The sequence below is a fragment of the Rosa chinensis genome, chromosome 3, assembly GCF_002994745.2.
Source record: "Rosa chinensis cultivar Old Blush chromosome 3, RchiOBHm-V2, whole genome shotgun sequence".
In the NCBI taxonomy this organism is placed as follows: Eukaryota; Viridiplantae; Streptophyta; class Magnoliopsida; order Rosales; family Rosaceae; genus Rosa; species Rosa chinensis.
In genome coordinates, this window is record NC_037090.1 from 14,262,640 (window position 1) to 14,285,725 (window position 23,086).

The window sequence follows — 23,086 nt, forward strand, 5'->3', positions numbered from 1 at the left end:
AAAATTCACGTGACCATCAAAACGGCAGTTTCAACGTCGAGAAATCTTTGAAACTTACACATGGCGGCCCTCAGAGGCAGAAAAAAACGCTTCAGTTTCAGAGAGGTTGGTCACAGATCACTACATATCTCTCTCTCCCTCCGAATCAAACGCCCCCGGACCCTCATCTCTCTCTCTTTTTCTGGGAGTTACGATGATGCCGGAAGAGCGCTTCAATGTCCGCCACGCTCATAAGCCCAGGAGGTAAAGAGTACGCTCTCACGCACTGTATACTTTCCTTTCTTCCTCGCAACGTGTCTGTGTAAACCTGAATCCTCGCATTTTCTGTAATGAGACTATATGTGTTAGTTAGAGTCACTCTGATCCTTCTTCTTCTTGCTGATACTTCGGAACAGAGAGTGACCGAGTCTTGTCACATCCAAAATCATCTGTTTCATTCGGATCGTAGCTACATCGATTCTCTATTGATCTTGGTTCTTGAAACTAAGCTATAGAATTCAAATTCGTTTTTGTTTTGCGTTTAGAATTTTGAGTTCTGCTTCAGGATTGGTTGGTCTTGGATTTGATGAGGTTCAGGATTGGCTAGTCTTGAATTTTGATGAGGTATTGTGGTAGCAGTCTATGGTTTTGAGGGTCAATTAGGGTTAGGGTTGGTTCCAATGGGTAATGTGGATGATTGATATTCGATTTTAAATGTAATGTGGCGCGAGGTTTAGAAGTCTGAGATTGATCGATACTAGAGAAAATGAGAGCTATGGGAAGTAGAGTTGAAACTCTTTGTGAAGCATGTTGTTGTCCTTCTTGAGTAAGCGCTCGTTGGAGGCTGATTCCAGGTCTGCAAAGCTCAGCGACTTATTTTCAGAGTTTGCATTTGATACCAGATAAAGCAAATCTTGGTTTTCGTTTTCTGTTCCTGTCCAGTTTATGCTTCTTTATTTCGAAGTTTGAACGTCGGTGAATTTGTTTTTTTATTTTTTTTATTTTTTTGGGCATTGATTTCATGTTCATGCTGCATTTGGTTGTTTTTTGTTGTTGAATTTTTTTCCAACATATATTGTGATAGTTATGCTTTGCATGACTAGAGAATCTGATGTCAACAGGGACGCCTATGGGTTTGCTTTGAGACCTCAATATGTACAAACATATCAAGAATACGCTCATATCTACAAGGTATATCATTTATAAACTGGTTTAATCCTGTTTCTCTGTCCTATTTAGAAGAATATACATAAGAGGCACATGTTATGACCATCTTCTCTGTTATTGAAAAGATTTTGAGATTGTTTTGGAATTACTTCAGCCTTTGTACCATATTATCAACTAGGCCTGAATTCAATGTGTAGGGGAGTACATAAAGCTCTTATTTCAACTATAAACTGATATTTTACATGTGACTGTTGTAGGAGGTATATACTGCTGAAACTTGTGTTTAATTTTGAAGCTAGACATTGAGCTTTATAGAAAACTAAAGTGACATGATAATAGGTTCCACTTTGTTATAGTTTCAAAATAAATGGAGGCTTTACAAATGTCTATGTTCTGGGAATATTTCTTCTGTTGAAACACACCCAATGGACTAAAGTAAGAAACATTTGACTGTTCAGTTTAGTGATAAATTTATGGTGTCAGGAGGAGGAAGATGAACGATCAGATAAATGGAAGAATTTCCTTGAACATATAGAAAAATCTTCTCAGTCGTGCTCTCTTGAGAAGGCACATACAGAGGAATTGCCAGCTGAAGCTACAGAGCAGAAGGCATATAGAGAGGAACTTCAAGCTGAACCTACTGAGCAGAAAGCAGAGATAGTTTCTGAGAGCGATGAGGAAGGGAATGACAAAAGTAGTCTGAAATCTATTTCTGAAGGTTCATCAGAAAGAGATCCCAAAAAGGAGGCTCAACTTCCAAAAGAAACAGGAAAAAGTAAGGTCCAAACATGGAGCTTCATTAGGTCATCCCTTAGTTCCATTGAAAATATGATGAGCATTCGTGTTAGGAAACAAAAGAATATGAAAGATGAGCATATAGTTGTGGATAAAGACCATCTTCCATCAATAGAAGAAGTTCCTTCACAAGATGCTTTTGAGGATGGTCAAGAGGAAGACATTTATCTTGATGCCTCCAGTGGAGCAACTTCTGTAAGTAACAGAGAATCTGACGGATTGAAAGCTTCTGGGGAAGATGAGGTTGTGGATGGTGGTGTCTGTAACAGTGTGCAAGCTGATCAGACAAAAGAAGATGTGGCTAATGGGATCCATCCAGAACCTCTCTTTCCCTGGAACCAGGAACTGGAGTCCCTTGTTCATGGAGGAGTTCCAAGAGATCTCAGGGGAGAGGTAAAACTGATAAGTTCAACTTGATTTCTTTTACAAAGATCAGTTGTTTGAGAGGAAATTCACTGTTTTCTAGCTTTCCTTGGCAGGTATGGCAAGCTTTTGTAGGTGTGAAGGCTCGTCGGGTGGAGAAATATTATTATGACCTCCTGGCTGAAGAAACAGATCCTGGCGAAAGCATGGATAATGATAATTCATGTGGTGCTTTCAGAAAATGGAGAAAGCAGATTGAGAAGGTCATTAGATGCATGTGCCTTGGACTTTATCGTTTCAATTCGTAGGTGCTACTTCTTTTGCTTCGTATTGCAATCTGGGTTTCTCCCTAAACTAAATTTTTGTATTCTAATGCAGGACATACCACGTACCTTTCCAGGACATCCTGCATTAGATGAGAACGGTCGGAATTCATTGAGGCGTTTGCTTTTGGCTTATGCTCGTCATAACCCCTCTGTTGGGTACTGCCAGGTAATCAGGGACATTCGACATTTTATTATGTATTTGTTTCAATGGACATTTCACTCCTTGCAAGGAAAATCGTTTTTTTTTTTCTGGCCAATCCATTCATTTATATCTTGGATGTATTACTGTTTTTGTCAATTTTATTATTACTCTGGTATGGAAATATATGCAGGCAATGAATTTCTTTGCAGGGTTATTGCTACTTCTGATGCCTGAGGAAAATGCTTTTTGGTAAGTTCTAAGACCTCATATCCATCTACCTCTCTTCTAATTGTAGTTATTTTTTATATCACAAAATGGATCCTCCGTAATTACTTCTGTAGAGAAATTGTTTAATAATACTTGTGAATTGTGCATCAGCTGTCCTTGGAGCATATATGTGTGATTTCTGCATAGATGTCACTCTTTTTCATGTGTGTGTGTGTGTTTCAGTAATTGATAGTTAGCTTTGAACATTAGAGCAGGTAAGTTTCACCAATTTGTACAGAAATGTTCTATAACAACCTGGCTACTGGTATAAATTAGTTTGTTTTTATGAATTTTCATATAGGACTTTGGTGGGTATCATGGACGACTATTTTGATGGCTACTATACTGAAGAAATGATAGAATCTCAGGTATGGTTTCAAAGTTTAGAGTTCTTGAGCAGTCATGAAGGTTTTGGCCTAGGCCATTAGGATCTGGGCCAACAATTATTTGGTCTCGCTTCACTATTAGATCCTAACATGTGAAATTAACGTATATTTGAACTAGATCTTCTGCTCTACTACCATGAGAAACTGCTGTTAGTTTACTGCTAGTTCCCTAATACTTGAGCCTAAGCTTTATCTTATACTCCTTAGGGAGGAATCCATTCTATGAAATTTTCATGAAAAAGTAGTTGTTCTGTTTATCAGGTGGACCAGCTTGTTTTTGAGGAACTAGTGCGAGAAAAGTTTCCAAAATTGGGTTTGTATGCTTTTAATTTCCGATTTTGAATCTCACTTTTCTGGTTCTTTATATTGCTTAGTCTGTGCTGCCTTTTTTCATTCTGAGTAGCATTTATTGCAGTGAATCATCTGGATTACTTGGGAGTCCAGGTGGGATGGATCATTGGACCCTGGTTTCTTTCCATTTTTGTAAATATGATTCCTTGGGAAAGCGGTGAGATTAATCTGGCATGTGCTTTTTGTTGTGTAAATAACTATTCACTTTAGTTGAATTTTGAGGTTAACTTTGAAGTCTTCTTGTTATATATTGTCTACCTTCTTGTTGCCTCCTTGATCTTCAGTTATTCGAGTTTGGGACGTGCTTCTGTTTGAAGGAAATCGTGTTATGCTATTTCGAACAGCACTTGCTTTATTGGAGTTATATGGTATGCTCCTGTAGTGTTACAAATTCATAAGTTTCATAAGAGATGATTTTGTTTTTTCAATAGCCAAAGCAATGTAATTTCATTATTTATATATGTGCCTGCAGGTCCTGCTATAGTCACCACTAAAGATGCAGGGGATGCTATTGTTTTGTTTCAGTCCCTTGTTGGCTCCACATTTGATAGCAGCCAGCTAGTTTTGACTGCATGCATGGGATTTTTAGCTATAACTGAAACTAGATTGAAAGAGTTGAGAGATAAGCATCGGCCAACTGTATTAGAAGTAGTTGAGGAAAGAGCTAGGGCTAAGAAATGGAAGGATTCAAAAGGGCTATCAGCTAAGCTGTACAGTTTTAAGCATGATCCTACTATAACAGAAGAAAAAAGTACTACTGAAGAAGAAAGCGCCAATGGAGATGTATCTCAATCGAAATCTGATTCCTGTAATCTAGATGAAATGCTTAAAGGCCTGTCTCTTTCTTCAGAACTAGATTCCTTATCGGATCCTCAGGACCAGGTTGCTTTCTTTCTCAATTTTTTTTTTCTCATCTATCTAATATGATGTGAAATTATTCATAATTCTCAGTAAATTTGGGCAATTTCATTTGACATACTGGGCAAGTCCGTGATGACTTTGATGTAGGTTTCTGTTTCTGTTTCTGTTGCTTTATTTTACCATCTTTCTACCGTAACGGAAGTATTTCTCATTTACCTAATTGGACTGAATTTTCTGACTATGGATAATAGTATTACTAAGGTATTCTACTTGTAATTAGCAACAATATGAGCAAACCCATGTGCAATTTCTTTTATGTTTCAGTCATTAGCTGCTTCTGTGCAGGTGGATTGGTTGAAGGTTGAGTTATGCAGGGTGCTGGAGGAGAAAAGATCTTCTGTACTCAGGTTATTTGCTACTTGAATTTAGTGGTTTAAAGTTCTATACTTCTGGTGACCTGTTTTGTTAGTTTCCCCAATAAAAGTTTATATGTCTTGAGATAAATTGACGTAATTGAGTTCCGGGCCTGGTTCCAATACAGTTGGAATCCTGCCATGCATTGTTTACTCTATCCACGCTGCATCCACTTTCCAGGTTAATATATGGCCATGAGTTTACCTCAACATTTTCATTTCTGGAAAGTACACATGAAACTTCCATGATCAGACTCTCTAACTCAACCTATTTAGTAATGGCCTCAATTAGGGATTTGACTGAAAGATCAAAAGGTGCATATAAATCCATAGAAGGCCATCTATTTTCATGCATGTAATCATCTTATGTATATGTTTGTGACTTCTGAAAACAATCACTGAAATTCTGTTTGCGATTTCTCTTCTTTTCCAGATCCGAGGAGTTGGAGACGGCACTTATGGAGATTGTCAGGCATGATAATCGACGAGAATTAAGTGCAAAGGTAATTCAATTATTGATATAGCTGACTGTTTTTATTGCTCTCTGTTGCCTCTTTCTATGTTAAATAGTGATGTTTCAGTGCAACCACCTCCCAGTAGCATGTCTAATTTATTGGATGCTTTATGTTTTTTGTGTACACTTCTGCAAAGGTAATTCATGAAAAGGCATTCAGGTTATGTCAGCAGAATATATCCCTGAAGTTATTGCATTGTCTTCAATGGATATAATTTCTGTGACATTAATGTTACTGTCTGAGTGTGCTGAATTGGTAGCGAATTGACGCATAAATTATATGGTTATCTAACTTATTTCAATCATATGATTTATCAAATCAAAACGGCAAGGATTACCCCCTTAAAAAAACACTATTTGGACACAAATTTGACCATTGGATATAATCTTTTCGGAACGGTTAAGATAAATAGTGACATTGATCCATTTTTGGTTAACAAGGCGAGACTCTTTTTTTTTTTTCCTCTCGTCTCAATTTTCAGAGACCATGCTTATGGTCCTGCAGGTTGAGCAGTTGGAGCATGAGGTGGCTGAGCTACACCAAGCCCTTGAGGACAAGACAGAGCAAGAAGCTGCAATGCTTAAGGTTTAAATTTACTACTTGTTTTCTCCTTTGTTTGGGGTCAGAAGAGAGGGAAGATGATCTCTCTTTTTTCCCCTCTATCTCTTTAGGTATTGATGTTGGTAGAGCAAGAACAAAAGGTAACTGAAGAAGCCAGAATAAGTGCCGAGCAAGAAGCGATAACACAGAAACATGCACTTTATGTGCTTCAGGTTCATCTCGATCTTTCTCTTATATACTGGTATATAGTGTTTCTGGAATGTGTCTTTCATATTTTGAAGCCATTTCCTAACATTTGGGAAGTAAATGAAGGCCCATTGAAAATAAAATTTTTATTGGGATGCACATATACTTGGTCAACATGTGAGTTTATGCATCTTTCAATAATTGATTTATATCCATTTATTAACTCAACAACACATGCAGGAAAAATATGACAAAGCTATGTCTTCACTTACTGAAATGGAAAAGAGGGTAAAAGTGGCAGAATCAATGCTGGAGGCTACATTGCAATATGAATCTGGCCAAGCTAAAGCTTTATCTCCACGGTACTTGAAAGTCTGCTAGCTGAGTTTTTAGAACCAGTTTTATGATGGTTTATGCAGTTACAATCAGTGAAAAAGTTGAAATAATAATCTCTCATCATTTTCAGTGGCAGACATATGCTTCTATACCTAATGAGATAGTATGCTATGTAGGTCTTTGCCAGGCTCAACGCAGGGAAATCCCACAAGGAAGATACCTCTTCTGTCATTTGGTCTTGGTTGGCGTGACAGAATGAAGGTACTGTGATACCTCTTCTACTGACACATATTCCGCGTTGATTGCATGCGTTTCAGATACAGTTTGAAGTGTATTTCCTGGTACTCCTAACACTTGGTGGTGTTAAATGTATATTCATGATTCGTTCTATATTACATCCTCAAATTAGGACAGCTGCTAGTTCATGCTAGTAGTTTGTCGTTGTCATTTTTAAAGCACTTACAGAAAGAGTGCCAGAAACTAACAGACAAGTGGCATTCACATTGCTCTAAACTATGAGAGTGTCCCTATGATCTTTTAGCCTTAACCAGCACATAACATTTTTCGGTCTTTGTTTGTAAATCTTTTCAGAGATCCAATGACAGTAAATCAACCAATGAACAAAGTGACCCACCAATTCCACAAGAGGAAACCACTCCCACTCCACAAGAGAAAACTTCTCCCACTCCACAGGAAAAAACTGGTGAGGAAGTGCAGGAACATGTAGAGGGGGGAAGTGATACCCAAGTATTTGACTAGATATATGTATGTTTTTGTTCTACACACTTTTTATCTTTGTATTTATGTACTCGTAGCTGAGGGAGCCATACATTTGTAAACTTGTCAATTTTTACAAGTGGGTTCATTAAATCCCCAAGACAGTCAAAATGTAAATCATGTTAGTTCTTTTGTTCTGTAGTCAATTATTGACACTCAGTCTAAGTGACTAGACAGTGCTCGGTTTTTATCCATACTCAGCAATTTAAAGATCAATTTTCCTGCAGTTTCTTGAGCAGACATAAGGATTAGAATTCCACTCGGTTTTATGTTTCATTTTTACATCCCTAATGACATGATTGAAACAGCATTTTTTTATGTTCTTGTGATATTTTAGTTTTCCATTCTACATCTTGGGATCACAAGATGAGGTTTTGTAGTTTTTAATGCTTGCTCCAGTTAATTTAGTAGTTTCTTTCAACAGGAATGAGATTTTGGAGAACCTCACTTCAATTTCCTAATTCATTTTTATAGACGCAGTACTAGAAAATTATTCTGGTTCTTTTTCCTCTTGTTAAAGAAATTGGTTCAAATTGTACTATCTTCCTCGGGTTTAACTTGACCAGACACTTACAAACCCAAGAGGAGTAGCCGACTAGGTGAAGCATTGAAATAATTAATAACTCAATCAAAATAAATAAAGCATATGGAAACTTGAATTCACTTGCAGCATAAACAAGTGGTATATAAAACACTACAACCCTGTCAAGGACAACTGCAATTGATAGATCCAACTAACTATGCAGAATACAAGAAGCAATACTGACAGGCTTTTTTATGGCACAAAAATGCAGATATTGACAGGATTTCAACTCACATTCACACAACTGTAATAAGTTGAATACAAACCAGAACTATACCTCGAATAGAAAAAGGTAAAAATGGTTGAAGGGAACCCCTTGGCTGTTTAATGAAAAACCAAGGTAAGGAGGCACACTAGGATAATACAGGCTCCTGCTCTATATGTATATTCAAGAAGATGAAAGAGGAGGTAAACATTCCTCCTTTCCTGATGCGACACAAGGAGATGGAATTTGGACTTTTTATCTGTGATGGTACACAACCTTATATATGACAACACATGAATTGCAGCTAACATGCTTTCAGAACTATGTAGGCGACGTATTATCCCATACCTTGTATCTATCAGAACAGTCGCCAGCATTCACAACCCGACAACTTGCAACCAAGAACCACGGTATCCATAATTCAATCTTCTAGGCTCATGTCCACTACCACCATTGAGCTTTCCTTTCGCTGTCCCGCTTGGTTCTAGGGGGAGTACAAGGGGCAAGACGGGAGCTTTGGGGAGGCTGTGTTTCAGGATCATACTTTTGTGCAGCAAGGTATGTCAAAGCTGTGACAACATCAGCTATAACCGGCCGCATATTAGGCTGCTCCTGAACACACATTGCCGCAACAGCCAGAGCTTGGTATAATCCTCTTGCGGGATACTGACCTTGTAACGATGGGTCTGCCATTTGTGAAAATTTTTTCCGGTCCTTGAACAAAGGTCTCGCCTGAAAACAAGAAGCCATACATTTGTTAAATACATGACCCAAGTACTTCACCTTTTGAAGAAAAGAACAATGAAACCAAGTAGATGTGTGCTAGCTTAAAAAGACTTCAACAAGAATTAAAAGGCTTGTGAAAACCAAACAGGATTTCTTACCCATGCAACCAAGTTCTGCTCTCCTGTAGCTCTAGAATTGTCAATTGCCTTTCTGCCAGTAATGATTTCCAAAAGTACTACCCCAAAGCTATAAACATCTGATTTAAGAGTCAATTGGCCTGTCATTGCATACTCTGGAGCACAATATCCGTAGGTTCCCATAACCCTTGTAGAAACGTGGGTGTTGTCCCCAACAGGCCCAAGTTTGGCTAAGCCAAAATCAGACAGTTTGGGATGATACCCTTCATTAAGCAATATGTTGGAGCATTTCAAATCTCTGTATATCACAGGAGGACTTGCTTTGTCATGTAAATACTCTAGTCCCTTTGCAGACCCAGCAGCTATCTTCATTCTTGTATTCCAATCAAGTCTTCTCTTACCAGGCGACATATCTGCAGAAAAGCTGATTAAACTAATGTCCCTGAAATATCTTACTATCTGAATATCAAAGAGAACAAGGCATGTGAAGCTAATGCAACATATACCATGTAAATGATCCTCCAAAGATCCTAAGGGCATGTACTCATAAACAAGGAGCCTTTGATCTCCATCAGCACAATAACCGAGAAGATTAACAAGGTTAGGGTGGTGAAGCAGACTTAACATCAACACTTCAACAAGAAATTCCCTGTTCCCTTGCAACCCATTACGATCAAGTTGTTTGATAGCTACTACCTACACCAAACACAACAAGAAGGAGCAAACTACATGACTAACTACATCAAACACATATTAGATGATCAATCCTGTTAATGCACATGTGATACTTTCCAAGATGCTTCAATTTTCTTCTGTTCAATGAAATGATAAAATAACAATGACTATACCTGATTTATACTTTCCAAATGTCCTTTATATACTCGACCAAAGCCACCCTCCCCCAAAAGACATTCTGCTCTGAAATTTCTAGTTGCAACTGCCAAATCACGGAACACAAAAGTCTGTGCTGCTATGTGTTCCCCATCTTTCGAAGACTCTTTGACACTCAAAGAGGAGTTTGAGTTTAATAATTCTAAAATCAGAAATGGACACAAAAGTAAGAATCTTTGGAACAGGAAGAGCATGTTTAGGATTTGGTTCACAATGGGGAAACAAAACAAAAATTATCAAGATCTCAGCAAGACAACAAAGAACAAAATAATAGTGCCTAGTATGGATCAACATGAGTAGAATTGTAGAATGCTGCATTTCTACCAAGAAGACAGCTATTAAAAGTATAAAGAGATGCTTCGAGTACTAGCACATGCCCAGAAAGTACTCCGAGATCATAAGTAATTCGGGACATGCCATCATAATTCACTTCCACCAATACGTTTTAGCAGAAACCAGTGAGTGGCGAGTGAATTTATACAAGTTTACCAACACAGTTCATACTCTATCGTATAGAAAATCTAAGTGCAAATGCAAAACCATAAACAGAATCACTTTCAAGCCAACTTATACAAATAAGTCCTCCCGAAACTAACTAATATGCATACTAAACACCAATTAAGATCAATAATTAAGCAATCAAAACCCCCAATTTTTTCCTCTGCACCTTCAAATATCAGACCAAATTACTCATTTTTGCTCCATCTAAACCAACCCAGATGAAGAACCAAGAAAACCCATTAACACTAACCAAACCCAGAAATTAGCAAAAGCAAAGATTGATCATTGTGCTGAAGTTGGATTAAAGCCAAAGAGCAAACTTTCATGTCATAAACATGTAACCAGTAAGCACCTGAAGTGGGTTTGATCTGATCAAATGGCCTCTCCTCTAACTCTGTTGAATTCTTCCTTTTCTTCTTGTTCTTCTTTGCTTTACTGTTGGAATTACCAGAACAGGGAATCCAACCCATGATTTTCACTTACTCCAATCACTCTTTCCAGAAGCCAAAAGACTCAAAAAGAGAAAGAAGCAATAGAGAGCAATATCCACAAAGACTAAAAAGATAGAGAATCAACCATTCCAAGCCTCGAATAAACCAAAAGCTACAGAACCCACCACGAGCAACACACACTGATAGCGAGAGCTTGCAGGCCTTGTAATAACTTGACTTCGTATATTCTCATCAGAAGTTTATAGAAGAAAACACACACACACACCTCTCTTTATTTTATTTTTCCATTTTTATAACGTTTGTCATTTTCTTTTTGGGATTTTATTTCTTCTTTCCGAATGAACGGACAAGATAATCAAATCTCAGAAACCCAATGCATGTACTTTTATTTTGCGACTTTTAGAAATTTTTTTGATGGTAGGGAGCACGTTCGAATATTATAAAAATTGTTTCAGAACTTAGAAGTAGGCACATTTTGGATTTGCACCCACTCTCATTTTTATTCTGTTTTGATGTGGTATATTTAAGACTTGGACCCCAAGTTTAGGTAAAAGATTCGACCACTCCATTGTTCCTATCCAAGAGATCACTACGTGTGTATATATTCTAGTGTTAATTCTTTGGTTGGGTACGTGGTTTAGGGTTTAGGTGGTGGTAATGTCGACTATGATTTGTCATTTCTGTGATCCTTCCTCGACTTGTAGAGCTATCCCAGTGAGGAACACAGAGAAGGGAGCTATTGTTTATGTTTAACAAATCATACTAGTCATTCCAAGCAAACACAACTATTTTTATTTTTTATCGAAAAGTGATTCATTCATCAAATAAGAGTATATAGTGGCCTCATTAAATCTACTACAACTAGTTGGGAAGAGTATCACACTTCAATTTTAACATCGATTACAAAGACTCATCAATTTAGAATGGGAAGAAGCCAATCCGGTGCCATTCTCCACCAATATGTAGGAGAAGGCAAACACAACTATTAAAGGGGTTGTTACGATTTAATTATTGGCATAAGAAACCACACAAAATATTGAAAAATAAATTAGAAGTGAACTATTTCTAAATATATTTGGATAAGTAATAAATCATCACTAAATTTAGAAATTCAACTCCTTTTAAGAACAACTCTCAAATCGAGTATTGAACATATATTAAGACAATTTGTCAAATTAATTACCATTGAAGAAAGACTTAAAAATTCTACATTTGAATTAGGGTAAATTTCGCAAACAGTACACTAAGTAAAGACCACTAATAATTTTTATACACAAAGTTTCAAACCAAACATTTCGGTACACGAAATCTGAAACTTGACCCACTATCAGTACACAACGTCAATTTTTGACACCAAAATGTCTATTATGCCCTCAGTTCTTTTTTTTTTAATAATTTTTTTTTCTGTTTTTTTTTCGTTCATTTTATCTCTTTCTTTGTCCTTCTTCCGGGCTCACTCCTTCGCTTCCAACCCCGCCTTCCTCACCTCGCATAACAGAAAAGAAAAAAATGACTCGAGTCATTTATAAACGAAGGAAAAAAAATAACAGAAAAAAAAATTATTAAAAAAAAAAGAACTGAGGGCATAATGGATATTTTGTTGTCAAAAATTGACGTCGTGTACTGATAGTGGGTCGAATTTCAGATTTCGTGTACCGAAATATTTAGTTTGAAACTTTGTGTATAAGAATTATTAGTGACTTTTACTTGGTGTACTGTTTGCGAAATTTTCCCTTTGAATTATGTAAAATGAAATAAGTATAGTTAGTTTGCATAATATGTATGTATAGACTACATTTCAGATATTTGAGCTATTCCTTGACTTTCTAGGTTCCTTCTATGGCAGCATATGGTGTGTTCCGCCAAAGTGGAAAAATTGATCCTATCAATGTAGTTTAAACCATAAACTCATCGTGTGTTAGACTTCGGTCGGTGCCTTCCCATACTCCACCCTCAAATCAAGCCTTTTCAACCGCCTGTAATTTTATGATGGGGAACCTCAACCTCTTATGATATGAATATGACAGCCTCTTAAAGACCACAAAGCTGTTTAATACTAAGCCTGAAATTAATCCAAGGTTCACAGAATCTCGACATCAAGCTTAATTAATTACAAAACTGAAAGGGATATATTGGAAGAGGAATGGAATTGGGAATTTGATACGAAACCTTAAGATACCAGCAACGGCAATGATGCGCAAGTTAGGGACAGGACAATAGGTACCTTCCAAACTATCTTGATATTAGGGCAAGATGGGATCAACAAATCAAACGTATCCAAGTCAATTCTGGGTCCAAATTTAATCATAAAAAAAAGGTCATTGTTCCCACAAACTTTTTTGGACCACGTTGATTTAGAGTTTTTTTTTTTGGAGAAAACATTGATTTAGAGTTTAGAGATACCATAATTCAGAGTTCAGATAAACTCTGTTTAGACTTTTTAGAGTGCTTTTGATGGAAAGCCTTTTTTTTTTTTTTGATGGAAAGCTTTTGAAAGAAGTGCAAAAGTGGATTTTGTATTAGGCTCTAAATGTAAGTACAGGTGTCCTCCTTAATTCACTGAGGTGTGTAGAATATTTATGTGCTCAAATTAAAATATAACTATAACTAGTTAGTTACGTATTAACTTCTACTTTAACAGAATTTCTAACTCTCAAGTTAAATTATTTATCTTCTTTAGTTTAAATAGTTAGATTTTTTTAGCTAAAGTTAAATTTAGTTTGTATTTATCTAGTCTTTTAAAGATCAAATTTAGCCTAAAATTAATTAAATTTAAATTTAAATTTTAAAATAAGTATTCTATTGGAGATGTCTTTATGAACCAAATTAACACAAATAATTTCTCTGGTGAGCGTTCCTTTGAGAGCGCTGTTGTTCTCCCCTACCTACCGTTCTGCTAGGGTTCGGGAGCGTCGTTGTTTTTCTGTCGTCAAGCCCCTGCACCTTCTCCATTTTCATGGAGCTAGCTCTTTTCAGGCCTTGGCCTTTTCTTGAAGAGCTCGTTCTTCTTGGAGGCATGGTTGTGTCGGCGTGCACCAGTTGTTTTGGGTTGGAGGACAGCGGATCGATGTACTTCAATGAGGGCGGTGATTGGTGAAGGTGGTTGTTGGTATGAATGGAATCCAAGTCGAGAGGTGGGTGTCACGCCCCTGATTTTTAACACAAATAAAAATCGATATATAATCTCATAATTATACATGTGTGATGGTTCAACAATCAATACAAAATACCTGGAAAACTTTTTCCCTTTAACCAAATATATATTGATGCCCTGAACCCACTATGTCAATATTGACCTGCTCCCTAGAGTCATAGATTACATATGCTTACGAATTAAATTGTCACCACAAAATAAAACGTAAATGCTCCTCAGAGCTTACTACACAATGGAAGTCTTTATCAACAGTAAAGTCACAAAAATGGCTTCCTACCTTAAAGCTGCAAAAATGCTACCTCAACTTCAGCCATGATTATCCTGACCTGCAGGATTAACTCTTACACCATTGAATAGTGCACCGGTTGCCACACAACAAACTCGGTAAACTTATGAAAACTCGTATGAGTAACTCAAAACAACCACAAATCAACTCACACTAAAACTAAGGAAAACAACTCACGCCTTGATCTCCTTACCAACACAAAATAAAGGAAAGCAACTCACTCTTTGATTCATTTCAAAACGTAAACAAAGAAAGCAACTCACTCCTTAGTTTCTATCAGTACGAAATAAAGAAAGCAACTCACACCGATTTCTTCTAAATCGTAAATAAGGAAAACAACTCACTCTTTGATTCCTTAAACACAAATTAAAGAAAGGAACTCACACCTTGATTTCTTTCAAATCATGAAATAAAGAAAGCAACTCACATATTGATTTCTTTCAAATCATATATAAGGAAAGCAACTCACTCCTTGTTTCCTTAAAACACAAACTCATGACTTAGATATAACCTCACTCCGTTACTCCATGAATTACACTGGCAGACAAACTAGAGCTCTAACTGAAATCGTAACCACTCGTCTGGCCAAAGACGTGATTACTCGATATACTGCCTAAGGTCACCATTCGACCTTAATTCCTCGGACCTCTCAGTACCTCGGAATAAAACATTAAAGAAGTCGCACAAGACTCAATATGTTACACAAATCTCAATACTTTTCAAAACAATAGAAATCAACATTTCCACAATCATTTGTTTTCCAAAAAGCCACAACCCAAAACAATAAAAAGCACCATTCATGCATATTGTTTTCATCAATCAACAAAATCCACAAATACATATATATTTCACGTAAATATATATACGTAGTCATTCACTCAGAACTACCTACTAATACCAACTATAGTTTGCAGTTAAATGAATAACTCCCAAAACAATAAAGGTAACTCCATTCGTAAATGAACATTGTGAGATTACTCACCTCGAAATTCTCGTTGCCTCTTCAATACAGAACAAAGCAGCTCAACCAAAAAATAACCGTCCAAGAATACTTCGTCAAGTACCTAATCACATACGGTCTCAATTAACTTAGTAACGAATCACAAAAGATTTAAGTTCGAAACCCCCGTTTTGAACTAAAATCCCCAAAAGTGACTCCAATCGAGGCGAAACCACATCTGAGACCACCCAATGTCTTCGGAATACTTCTATGATCGATATGTCAAAACCATAAGTCGATCAAACACTCAAATCCTCACGGATCGAATCATTGAACGGTCCAAAACCATAAAAATCACAACATATTCATACGATCTCCAAAAATTACGTATTATATATCGAAACGCTCGTATCGACGAGTAGATGATATATAAAACCACCTCAACCACCACAAGTGAAAACTCAAAATCAGATTAATTCAACCGTCCAAAATGTCAAGAACACCAAATAGAATAATTTTAAAACCCTTTAATACTTGGGGTTCAAGCCAACTCGGCCTAGATCGCATCCACAAGCTGTCGTGAACTGTTCACAGTGAGTTGATCTGATTCCAAAGTGAATCGATCAAAACTAACACCATGGATCCCTTGAGGAGGCTTCTACGAACTCAAAACAGGAAGCTTGAAGTCGTGACATCACTGGAGCTAAGATTTCCGACCGGGTCCTACTGCACTCGGGTTTGTAGTCTTCCAGCACCGTACACGTTGAAAATCAATGCTAAAGGATGCCATAGGGAGGAGCGCACGGTGGGGGCGAAGAAGTTGACCAAGTTTCACCGCCGGAGGTCGCCGAAAAAGCCGGGTCAGGTTGGCCGGGTCCGGGTCAGGTCATGCGGCTGATGAGAGAGAACGGAGAGTTTGAAAGCTTTCCAGTTTTGGAAACTTCCAAAAATAAAAATGGAAATTTCCGAAAACAGAAACCCGTATATATAGAATTTTCTAATTTTTCAAACGCTCATAACTTTCTCATACGAACTCCGATTTTCGCATTTCACATGTCCACTAACTCGTATTGACATGCTCTACGACTTTTGTGAAGGAAGTTTTTGGAGAATCTCAACGCATCAAAAGTCAACCTTGAACCCCCCCTAAATCCACACTTTTCGAATAATTGTTCGACCAAAATTAATTTCACTTCACAAACAACGTACCAATTAAGAAAAATACTTATAATTCTTACAACTGGTCCATTATTAATTATTAAAATTAAATAACGAAAATTCAGGTCATCACAATGAGCTCAGTGGTTCTCTTCTGCCGCATTCTGTGGCGGCCTATTGTGGGGAGCGGGTGGTAGATGAGTACAGTTGTGCCGGAGCCGATGAGGTTTTGGTTATGAGGTAATGGGATTTAGATTCCATGATTGCAGAGCCAGTGGCAGGGTTGGGATGTCCCCGCTGGCAATGGTCATAGGTGTTGTGACCTAGGTTTTTGATCTTGGTCTGGGTTTGTTACCGAATCTAAATTTGGGATCAATGTGGGCCTTGGGTCTAGGATCCGACCCAATCTTTATGTTGGGCTTCTTTTAAAAAAAGTTTGGTTTTGGGCCCTTGATCGTTATTAGTATTGAATTCGAGACCTGAATTTATGGTATTTGTTTGTAAAGGATCATCTTCCAACATGGCCACGTTCTGACACTCTTGCTAACTTCGATCTTTTGATAGAAGATTGCCCTCTGTTCCTCGCAAAATTGATTTTTGTCATCTTGTGCATTGGATATGCATGGATAGTCATACCAATCCATAGCTGTCTGGCAACAATCCGCAGTGATAAGTGAACAGTTGAGATGCCGATATGTGATCGAACAATGGGTTCAACAAAGGATCCCTTAAAATGACCAAAGAAACGGGACCCTTACGCCTCGTTTGGTCAGCGGAAATGAAAGTAATTTCATTGTCTTTCCCATGGGAAGGGAAATAAATTTTTGAAGAACTTTCCATTTCAATGTTTGTTAACATAAGAAAAATTATTCAAAAAGTTGTTAAAAAGTTTGTAATTAATGCAATAAAATAATGTGTTGTGAGTAATAAATGCAAGGAAAGAATAAGGGAAAGTGATTAGGAAATGAATCTTGTTTCTTTCTTGCATTTGGGATACAAAAGAAAATGAAATATTTTCCTGAATGAAGGGAAAATAAAAGGGCCCTTCCCCTTCCAAGGATCAAGATCCTCTCCTAAGCACCTTCTCCTCCTAACCTGCTTAAGTTTTTCACTAGATTTTGACACGTAGCTATAATGAATCTAATGGTCTGCGATTTTTAGTTTATCATTTTTTTTCTATCCCCTATTCTTCTCTTCCTTCTCGCGCAGTCCCTTTTTGTCCTTCCAATTCTTCTTCTTGATAGGAGCATTTTAATGTGATATTTTAATAGTTAATTCCTCACATTTTGCTTAGTTAATTCCTTAACTGAATCGATTTTTAATTCAATTTCTATTTTTAGGTACATTGGAGTAGATGAAGGTGAAATGAGCGTTAGGTCCATAATTACCTGGAAATGATGGAGAAAAATGGAAATGTACTAAAAGATCAATTTTACACATATTCCTACTCCGGCTAGGAGAAATCAAACCAAGCAAAGAAGAAGGAGCGGCCGCCTGACCAAATGAACTTCAAATGAGCTGAAACCTTCCAGATCCATTCTAGATACCCAAAGGATCATTTCTTATGAAGAGTGCCAGAGCAAAATATGAGTGGAAGGCCTTCAAACAATCAGCCCAATTTTCTACAGAAGCAAAACTGGAAAACTGGACCTGTAAGAGGTCCAGCAGCATTTCTGGCCCAACCACATGGATTGAAGCTCTAAAAATTGATCAGGATGATCTACACTCATAGAGGAACATTTGATATGAAGAAATCGGAGGCCCAATATGAAGTTTTGATGGAGAAATAATTGAAGAAATAAAAGGGCAGAAATTCACCTCCAAATCTGCTAACAACCTTTGTCAAACTTGGAGAGGAAAATCATTCCTAATTGAGAAAAAGATAAGCAAGTTGCAAGCAAGTGGAAAATCTTGAGGAGGAAAATCAAAGTTGCAAGCAAGTGGAAAATCTTGAGGAGGAAAATCAATTCAAGTTGAACAAGTGATAAACAAGTGAGAAGATTTTTTTTTACAAATTTGTCTAACATATCTAGCCCTTCATTTATGTTCATCTCCACCCTCCATTCATCATTTTTTGGGCTATAAATACACTTCTCCTCTCACTCTCAAAAACATCTTCCTTCATCCATCTCATCTTCTTTGTCTCTCCATTTCCTTTCCATTTTTCTCTCCATTCTCTAGTTTTAAGTTTCTGCATTTTTAAGCAAAGAGAAGAAGAGAAGAAGAAGTCATGAAGCCTCCTAGCCGTCATCATCCACCTTGTGCCGTGATAGTGAAGTCTTGCTTTAAAGATTCAAGATCAATGTCTCAAGCTCTTCATCATCCACTCCCTTCATGGTGTAATTCTATCTTTTTCCTTGTAATTTCTTTTGGTTTTCTTTATTTAGATTTGTAGAACTATGAATTCTAGTTAACAAATAATGTTAAGGGCAAAGTTTAAAACCCGTTTATATGTTTTGAGATAAAGTTGTGATTTCTATATGTTGATTCTTATGTTGCTTTATGATTAATTGAGAATTTTCAGATTCATATATTGTGATTCAAGAGTTGCTTATGTGAGTTTGTTTAATTAAATTTGCGTTATAGATAACTTTTGTATTTTAATCTTATGTGGTTGCAAACACGTAGGGTTTTGATATGAATGGTGGTAGGTTTAAGAACATGAAATCGACTTTTCGTTTTGTGTAAACTTGAATCAAAGTAGTAAAGGTTTTGTGCAAAGACCGAATTTAATTAAAGAGGATTGCAATTAGGTGGACTTTTCCATATTAAGTTGTACACTTGAGTTGATAGCCTTTCTCTATGTGTAATGCGTTAAACATGACATGATTGACTAGCTTTCTAGGGTTTGATTGCATGTTTAATAGGATTAATCTAGGTGTCTTCGCTTAGGTTAATTAGCATTGAAAAGTAAAAAAATGGGAATTCATTTGCTTTCGAATGATTCACATGATCAACTCCTCTCTCATGACTTAGATGAACAATATTAGGGTTTGAATCAATTTTAATCATATGTTTCGGTTTTTTATCTTTGTTCTCTCACTCCATTTGTATTTTTATGTTTTTGCATTTTAATTATTTTGTTAACTTAGTTTTATTTTCGAAAAAACCAAAAACAAAATCCCCCCCTTTTTCGTAAATAATGTTTATACTTGTGAATATCTTTGTGAATATTATACTTTGTTTTAATTTTAATTGTTTAATTGTTTGACAATGACAGGTGTACCCTCAATCCCCAGAATAGAACGATCCCTACTTACTTATACTACTAACGACATTTCAGGGTTAAATTATGCGCTTGCTTTGAGCGCGTCACTTCTTCACTCAGCCCTAATTACAAACAGCACCAATACAAGGTAAACCTATTTAATTTTCACAACCTCCCCATATTCTTTACTTTCCACCTCTACTTTCTACCTTCAAACCCTAGAAATAACACCTTTAAGATGCAATTGTCTCTCTCCCACAACCCCTGTAACTTAGATTTGGGAGAGTCGATGAAGAATGAATGCTGAGACTCTCTCTCCTTTGGTCCTTTCTTTTTTTTCTTCCCCAATTTCTATCACCTTTTCTCTTCCTCAATATCTATTACGAAAAGAATTTCATATTTGAATTGCAAGAAGATCTTGTTCTTATCCCTGAAAACTATACCAGGAAATCATTAAGAGGGCTTTTGATATTCAAATTGGCTTGATGTTTTCTTTATCCAGGAAGATAAGTTTTGAAGGATAAGGACTTTGAAACGTTGAAGGAAAAAAAAAAACTCAAATGGGGTAGATTCCTTTCGCTCATATAATGATGACTGCGATTTTGATTGAAATATATATGGAAAATGGCTAGAGAGCAAGGTAGATTGAGATTATCGTTACCTGAATGAAGTCCATGGACAGTTTCATTATGTGTATCTTCGTCTCCCCTCTCTGTTCATGCCCAGAAAGTAGTTGATTGAGAAAGGCAAATAATCATATTCAATATTTCCATTAAGAAGATTGACAAGATAAGATAAGAGAGAGAGTTCGGGCATAAGGTCTCATCTGATAGAGAAGTGAGAGTGGCGGATTGATGAGACATAAGAACGTAGAAGTGCAAAGGAAACCTGAGAGTTCAAGCCATTAGATGTAGATGTATACATGTGTTGTATTGTGATTAAAAGCTTAGGAGGGGAAGGTCTTCAGGAGAGGATCCGCTCACCGCTCACCACCCCCCCCCCCCCCCCCCCCCGAATTTTTTCTTCTTCTTTGCTTCAGGCATCCCAAATGTAAAAAAGAAACAAATTTCTTTTGTCGATATTTTCATCCGCAAACCAAACGAGACCTTAGTGGAAGGGCCCTATATGTTTGGCCTTACCGGGTAAGGCCAAACACTAACTAATGGCAAGGCATTTCATGTTAGAAATTGACATGCTTTAAACTAACTTTCTTCCCTTAACTTGATCACAAGAGTTTATTTACACTTTATGTTCTGTAATGAATAGTTGTGTACCATTATAGGGTTTGCCTACTTCTAGAACCTCTATGTATTAGTGTATATATTATTCTCGTTGTTGGTTGGTTTCATTAATACAATGACCAGTTCTATTTGTTAAAAATAAAAATAAATAAATAAATAAAGGAGTTTATTTGGGCACCTCCAACTCCAAGAGGGAATTTATATATTTCCAAGTGGGGGCAATTTCTTCACTTCACAATTATATCGAAAATTGCAAAATATATATATATATAATCAAATAAATATGGACTTTTGCAACGACAATTTCATTGGCAAAAGTGTGTCTATTTTTATATTTTATGGGCGACTTTTTTCTACAGAAATGTGTCTCTTTATTTTTTCATGAGAGCCCTTTTTTTACGAAATATTCGTCAATCAAAGATACATCATTTTTTATTTTATTTTTGTATGAAAAACTTTATTTTTTGGATAAATGGGGGGTCCACCGACCCAAAAAGAAATAGAAAACAAAAAAAAAACAACACAATCTTACCTTAATCAATGGTTGTTACAACTTTCCCGTATCTAAGAACCTCACACAAATCATCTAACATAAAACTAGTGATATGTGGAGGAGGTTGCTCAAAGTAGATGGCACCGAGCTCAGCAGATAAATTGCATCTTGATAGTGCATCAACAACTGTATAAACTTTTCAAAACACATGGCTGATAATACATTCAGAAAAACCAGCCTAAAGGTGAAGACAATAATCAATCACTGTCTTCAAAGGGTGCAGCTCATGCATCCACCGCATTATTCACCAAGTTAGCCAAGACCTTAGAATCACATTCCACAACCACTTTGTCCATGCCAATATCAGGTGCCAGTTTTAATCCAAGAAGCATACCTCATGCCTCAGCTTCCAAAGCTTCACCATGCCCAAAATGAGCAACAAAACATTTATCCAATTTCCAAACTGATCTCTAATTACCCCTCCAGCTCCAATATTTCCATGAAGATTGGGTCTACCACCATCCAGATTCAGTTTGACCCATCCATTAGCAGGTTTCTGGCCATTTAAGAGCCACATAAGCTTGTTCATTCACTACATTCTTCTTTTCTTGGGGAAGAAACCATTTAGTAGCACGTTCAATGATGATTTTAGTTGGATTAATAGGAAACCGGAATCCTTCTTCAAAGACATTTTTGTTCCTCTATTTCCAAATAGGGTCATCATGGGCCGGGCCGGGCCTAGTCAAAGTCAACAAAATTTAGGACCGGGTCGGGTCAGCCATCCAAATATGGCCAAATAGGGCCGAAATGGCCCTAAAAAGGCTTTAATTTGTTTAACAAAAAGAAATACATTATTCTTTTTTCCTTAAAATGTGGCTCCATGGTCATATATGCAATATAAGACTCATTGTTTTTTGTTGATCATATTTAATATATATATATATATATATATTGAGATTAACTTATAAGTTATAACATTTATAAATATTAGTTAATGAGGTTATATTTAATTAACTATCTCTCTAAATCTCTAAATTAATTTTTATTTAACAAAGGAAACAAGAATTAAAGAAAATAAAGCTTAGGAAATCAATTACCAAAAAAGAGATAAGTTGTATGCTATAGAAAAAAGAGAAATTTATTTTTAAAATAGAAAAAATAGAAAATATTAGGGCTTAAACAGGCAAGCCTAGAGGGCCGGGCCGGGCTTGGCCCTAACGGGCTCAAACGGGTAGGGCCGAAGGGCCGGGCCGGGTTTCAATTGCATGGCCCTTACCCTACCCTATTTGAGAAAGGGTCGGGCCGGCTCGCCCTACTGCAAGGGCTTAGGGCCGAAGGGCCAAATGATGACCTCTATTTCCAGATATACCAACATGTAAAAGTAAAGAGAACATTCCAGTTCATACCCTCATAACACTTCATAGAGCAGTGACCATTGGCAGCTAACTAGCCTGCCCAATCAAGCTGCATAGCGCTCTTGATCCTATTAGAACAGTTGAGATTCTGCCAAATTTCAGTAACTCTAGAACAATCTCTTAGCATATGAAGTAGAGATTCAGTATGGACATGACAAATAGGGCATAAATCATCACTTGTAAACCTTCTTTTCATCCTTTCAGCATTAGTGAGGAGCTGCCCTGAACAATCAGCCACAAGAAATTTTTTAGCTTAGGGGGCATACACAAT

The 23,086-nt window shown here is 36.9% G+C and overlaps 2 protein-coding genes across 3 annotated transcripts; one reads left to right on the forward strand and one right to left on the reverse strand.

Annotated features, from left to right (window-relative positions):
* Positions 1-81: 81 nt before the first annotated feature.
* LOC112192714 (TBC1 domain family member 8B) lies at positions 82-7,590 on the forward strand. The gene is made up of 18 exons (XM_024332571.2): positions 82-243; positions 1,101-1,170; positions 1,630-2,334; positions 2,421-2,567; positions 2,683-2,796; positions 2,963-3,021; positions 3,341-3,407; positions 3,687-3,738; positions 3,841-3,933; positions 4,061-4,144; positions 4,249-4,658; positions 4,983-5,044; positions 5,484-5,553; positions 6,070-6,150; positions 6,237-6,338; positions 6,553-6,674; positions 6,825-6,909; positions 7,240-7,590. The coding sequence occupies exons 1-18, from the start codon at positions 194-196 to the stop codon at positions 7,405-7,407; spliced, it is 2,541 nt and encodes an 846-aa protein (XP_024188339.1). The 5' UTR covers positions 82-193; the 3' UTR covers positions 7,408-7,590.
* A 497-nt stretch (positions 7,591-8,087) lies between these two features.
* On the reverse strand, positions 8,088-11,291 carry LOC112192715 (probable serine/threonine-protein kinase PBL7). 2 transcript variants are annotated; one of them, XM_024332573.2, is made up of 5 exons: positions 10,821-11,291; positions 9,925-10,073; positions 9,583-9,772; positions 9,098-9,489; positions 8,088-8,945 (listed from the first exon to the last, which is right to left on the reverse strand). In XM_024332573.2, the coding sequence occupies exons 1-5, from the start codon at positions 10,936-10,938 to the stop codon at positions 8,658-8,660; spliced, it is 1,137 nt and encodes a 378-aa protein (XP_024188341.1). In that variant the 5' UTR covers positions 10,939-11,291; the 3' UTR covers positions 8,088-8,657. The 2 variants fall into 2 exon arrangements, with proteins under 2 accessions (XP_024188341.1, XP_024188340.1); XM_024332572.2 differs by having other exon boundaries at positions 9,925-10,109; positions 10,821-11,279.
* Between the last annotated feature and the right edge of the window lie 11,795 nt (positions 11,292-23,086).

Bases quoted from the DNA above. Each gene is read 5' to 3' on its own strand.
- LOC112192715 (XM_024332572.2), bottom strand. From the start codon at position 10,938: ATGGGTTGGATTCCCTGTTCTGGTAATTCCAACAGTAAAGCAAAGAAG. The intron at 9,773-9,924 runs GTATAGTCATTG...TGTTTGGTGTAG, and splicing joins ATTTGGAAAGTATAAATCAG to GTAGTAGCTATCAAACAACT. The intron at 8,946-9,097 runs GTAAGAAATCCT...TCTTGTTTTCAG, and splicing joins AGCAGAACTTGGTTGCATGG to GCGAGACCTTTGTTCAAGGA.
- LOC112192714 (XM_024332571.2), top strand. From the start codon at position 194: ATGATGCCGGAAGAGCGCTTCAATGTCCGCCACGCTCATAAGCCCAGG. The intron at 3,408-3,686 runs GTATGGTTTCAA...TCTGTTTATCAG, and splicing joins AAGAAATGATAGAATCTCAG to GTGGACCAGCTTGTTTTTGA. The intron at 3,739-3,840 runs GTTTGTATGCTT...CATTTATTGCAG, and splicing joins AGAAAAGTTTCCAAAATTGG to TGAATCATCTGGATTACTTG.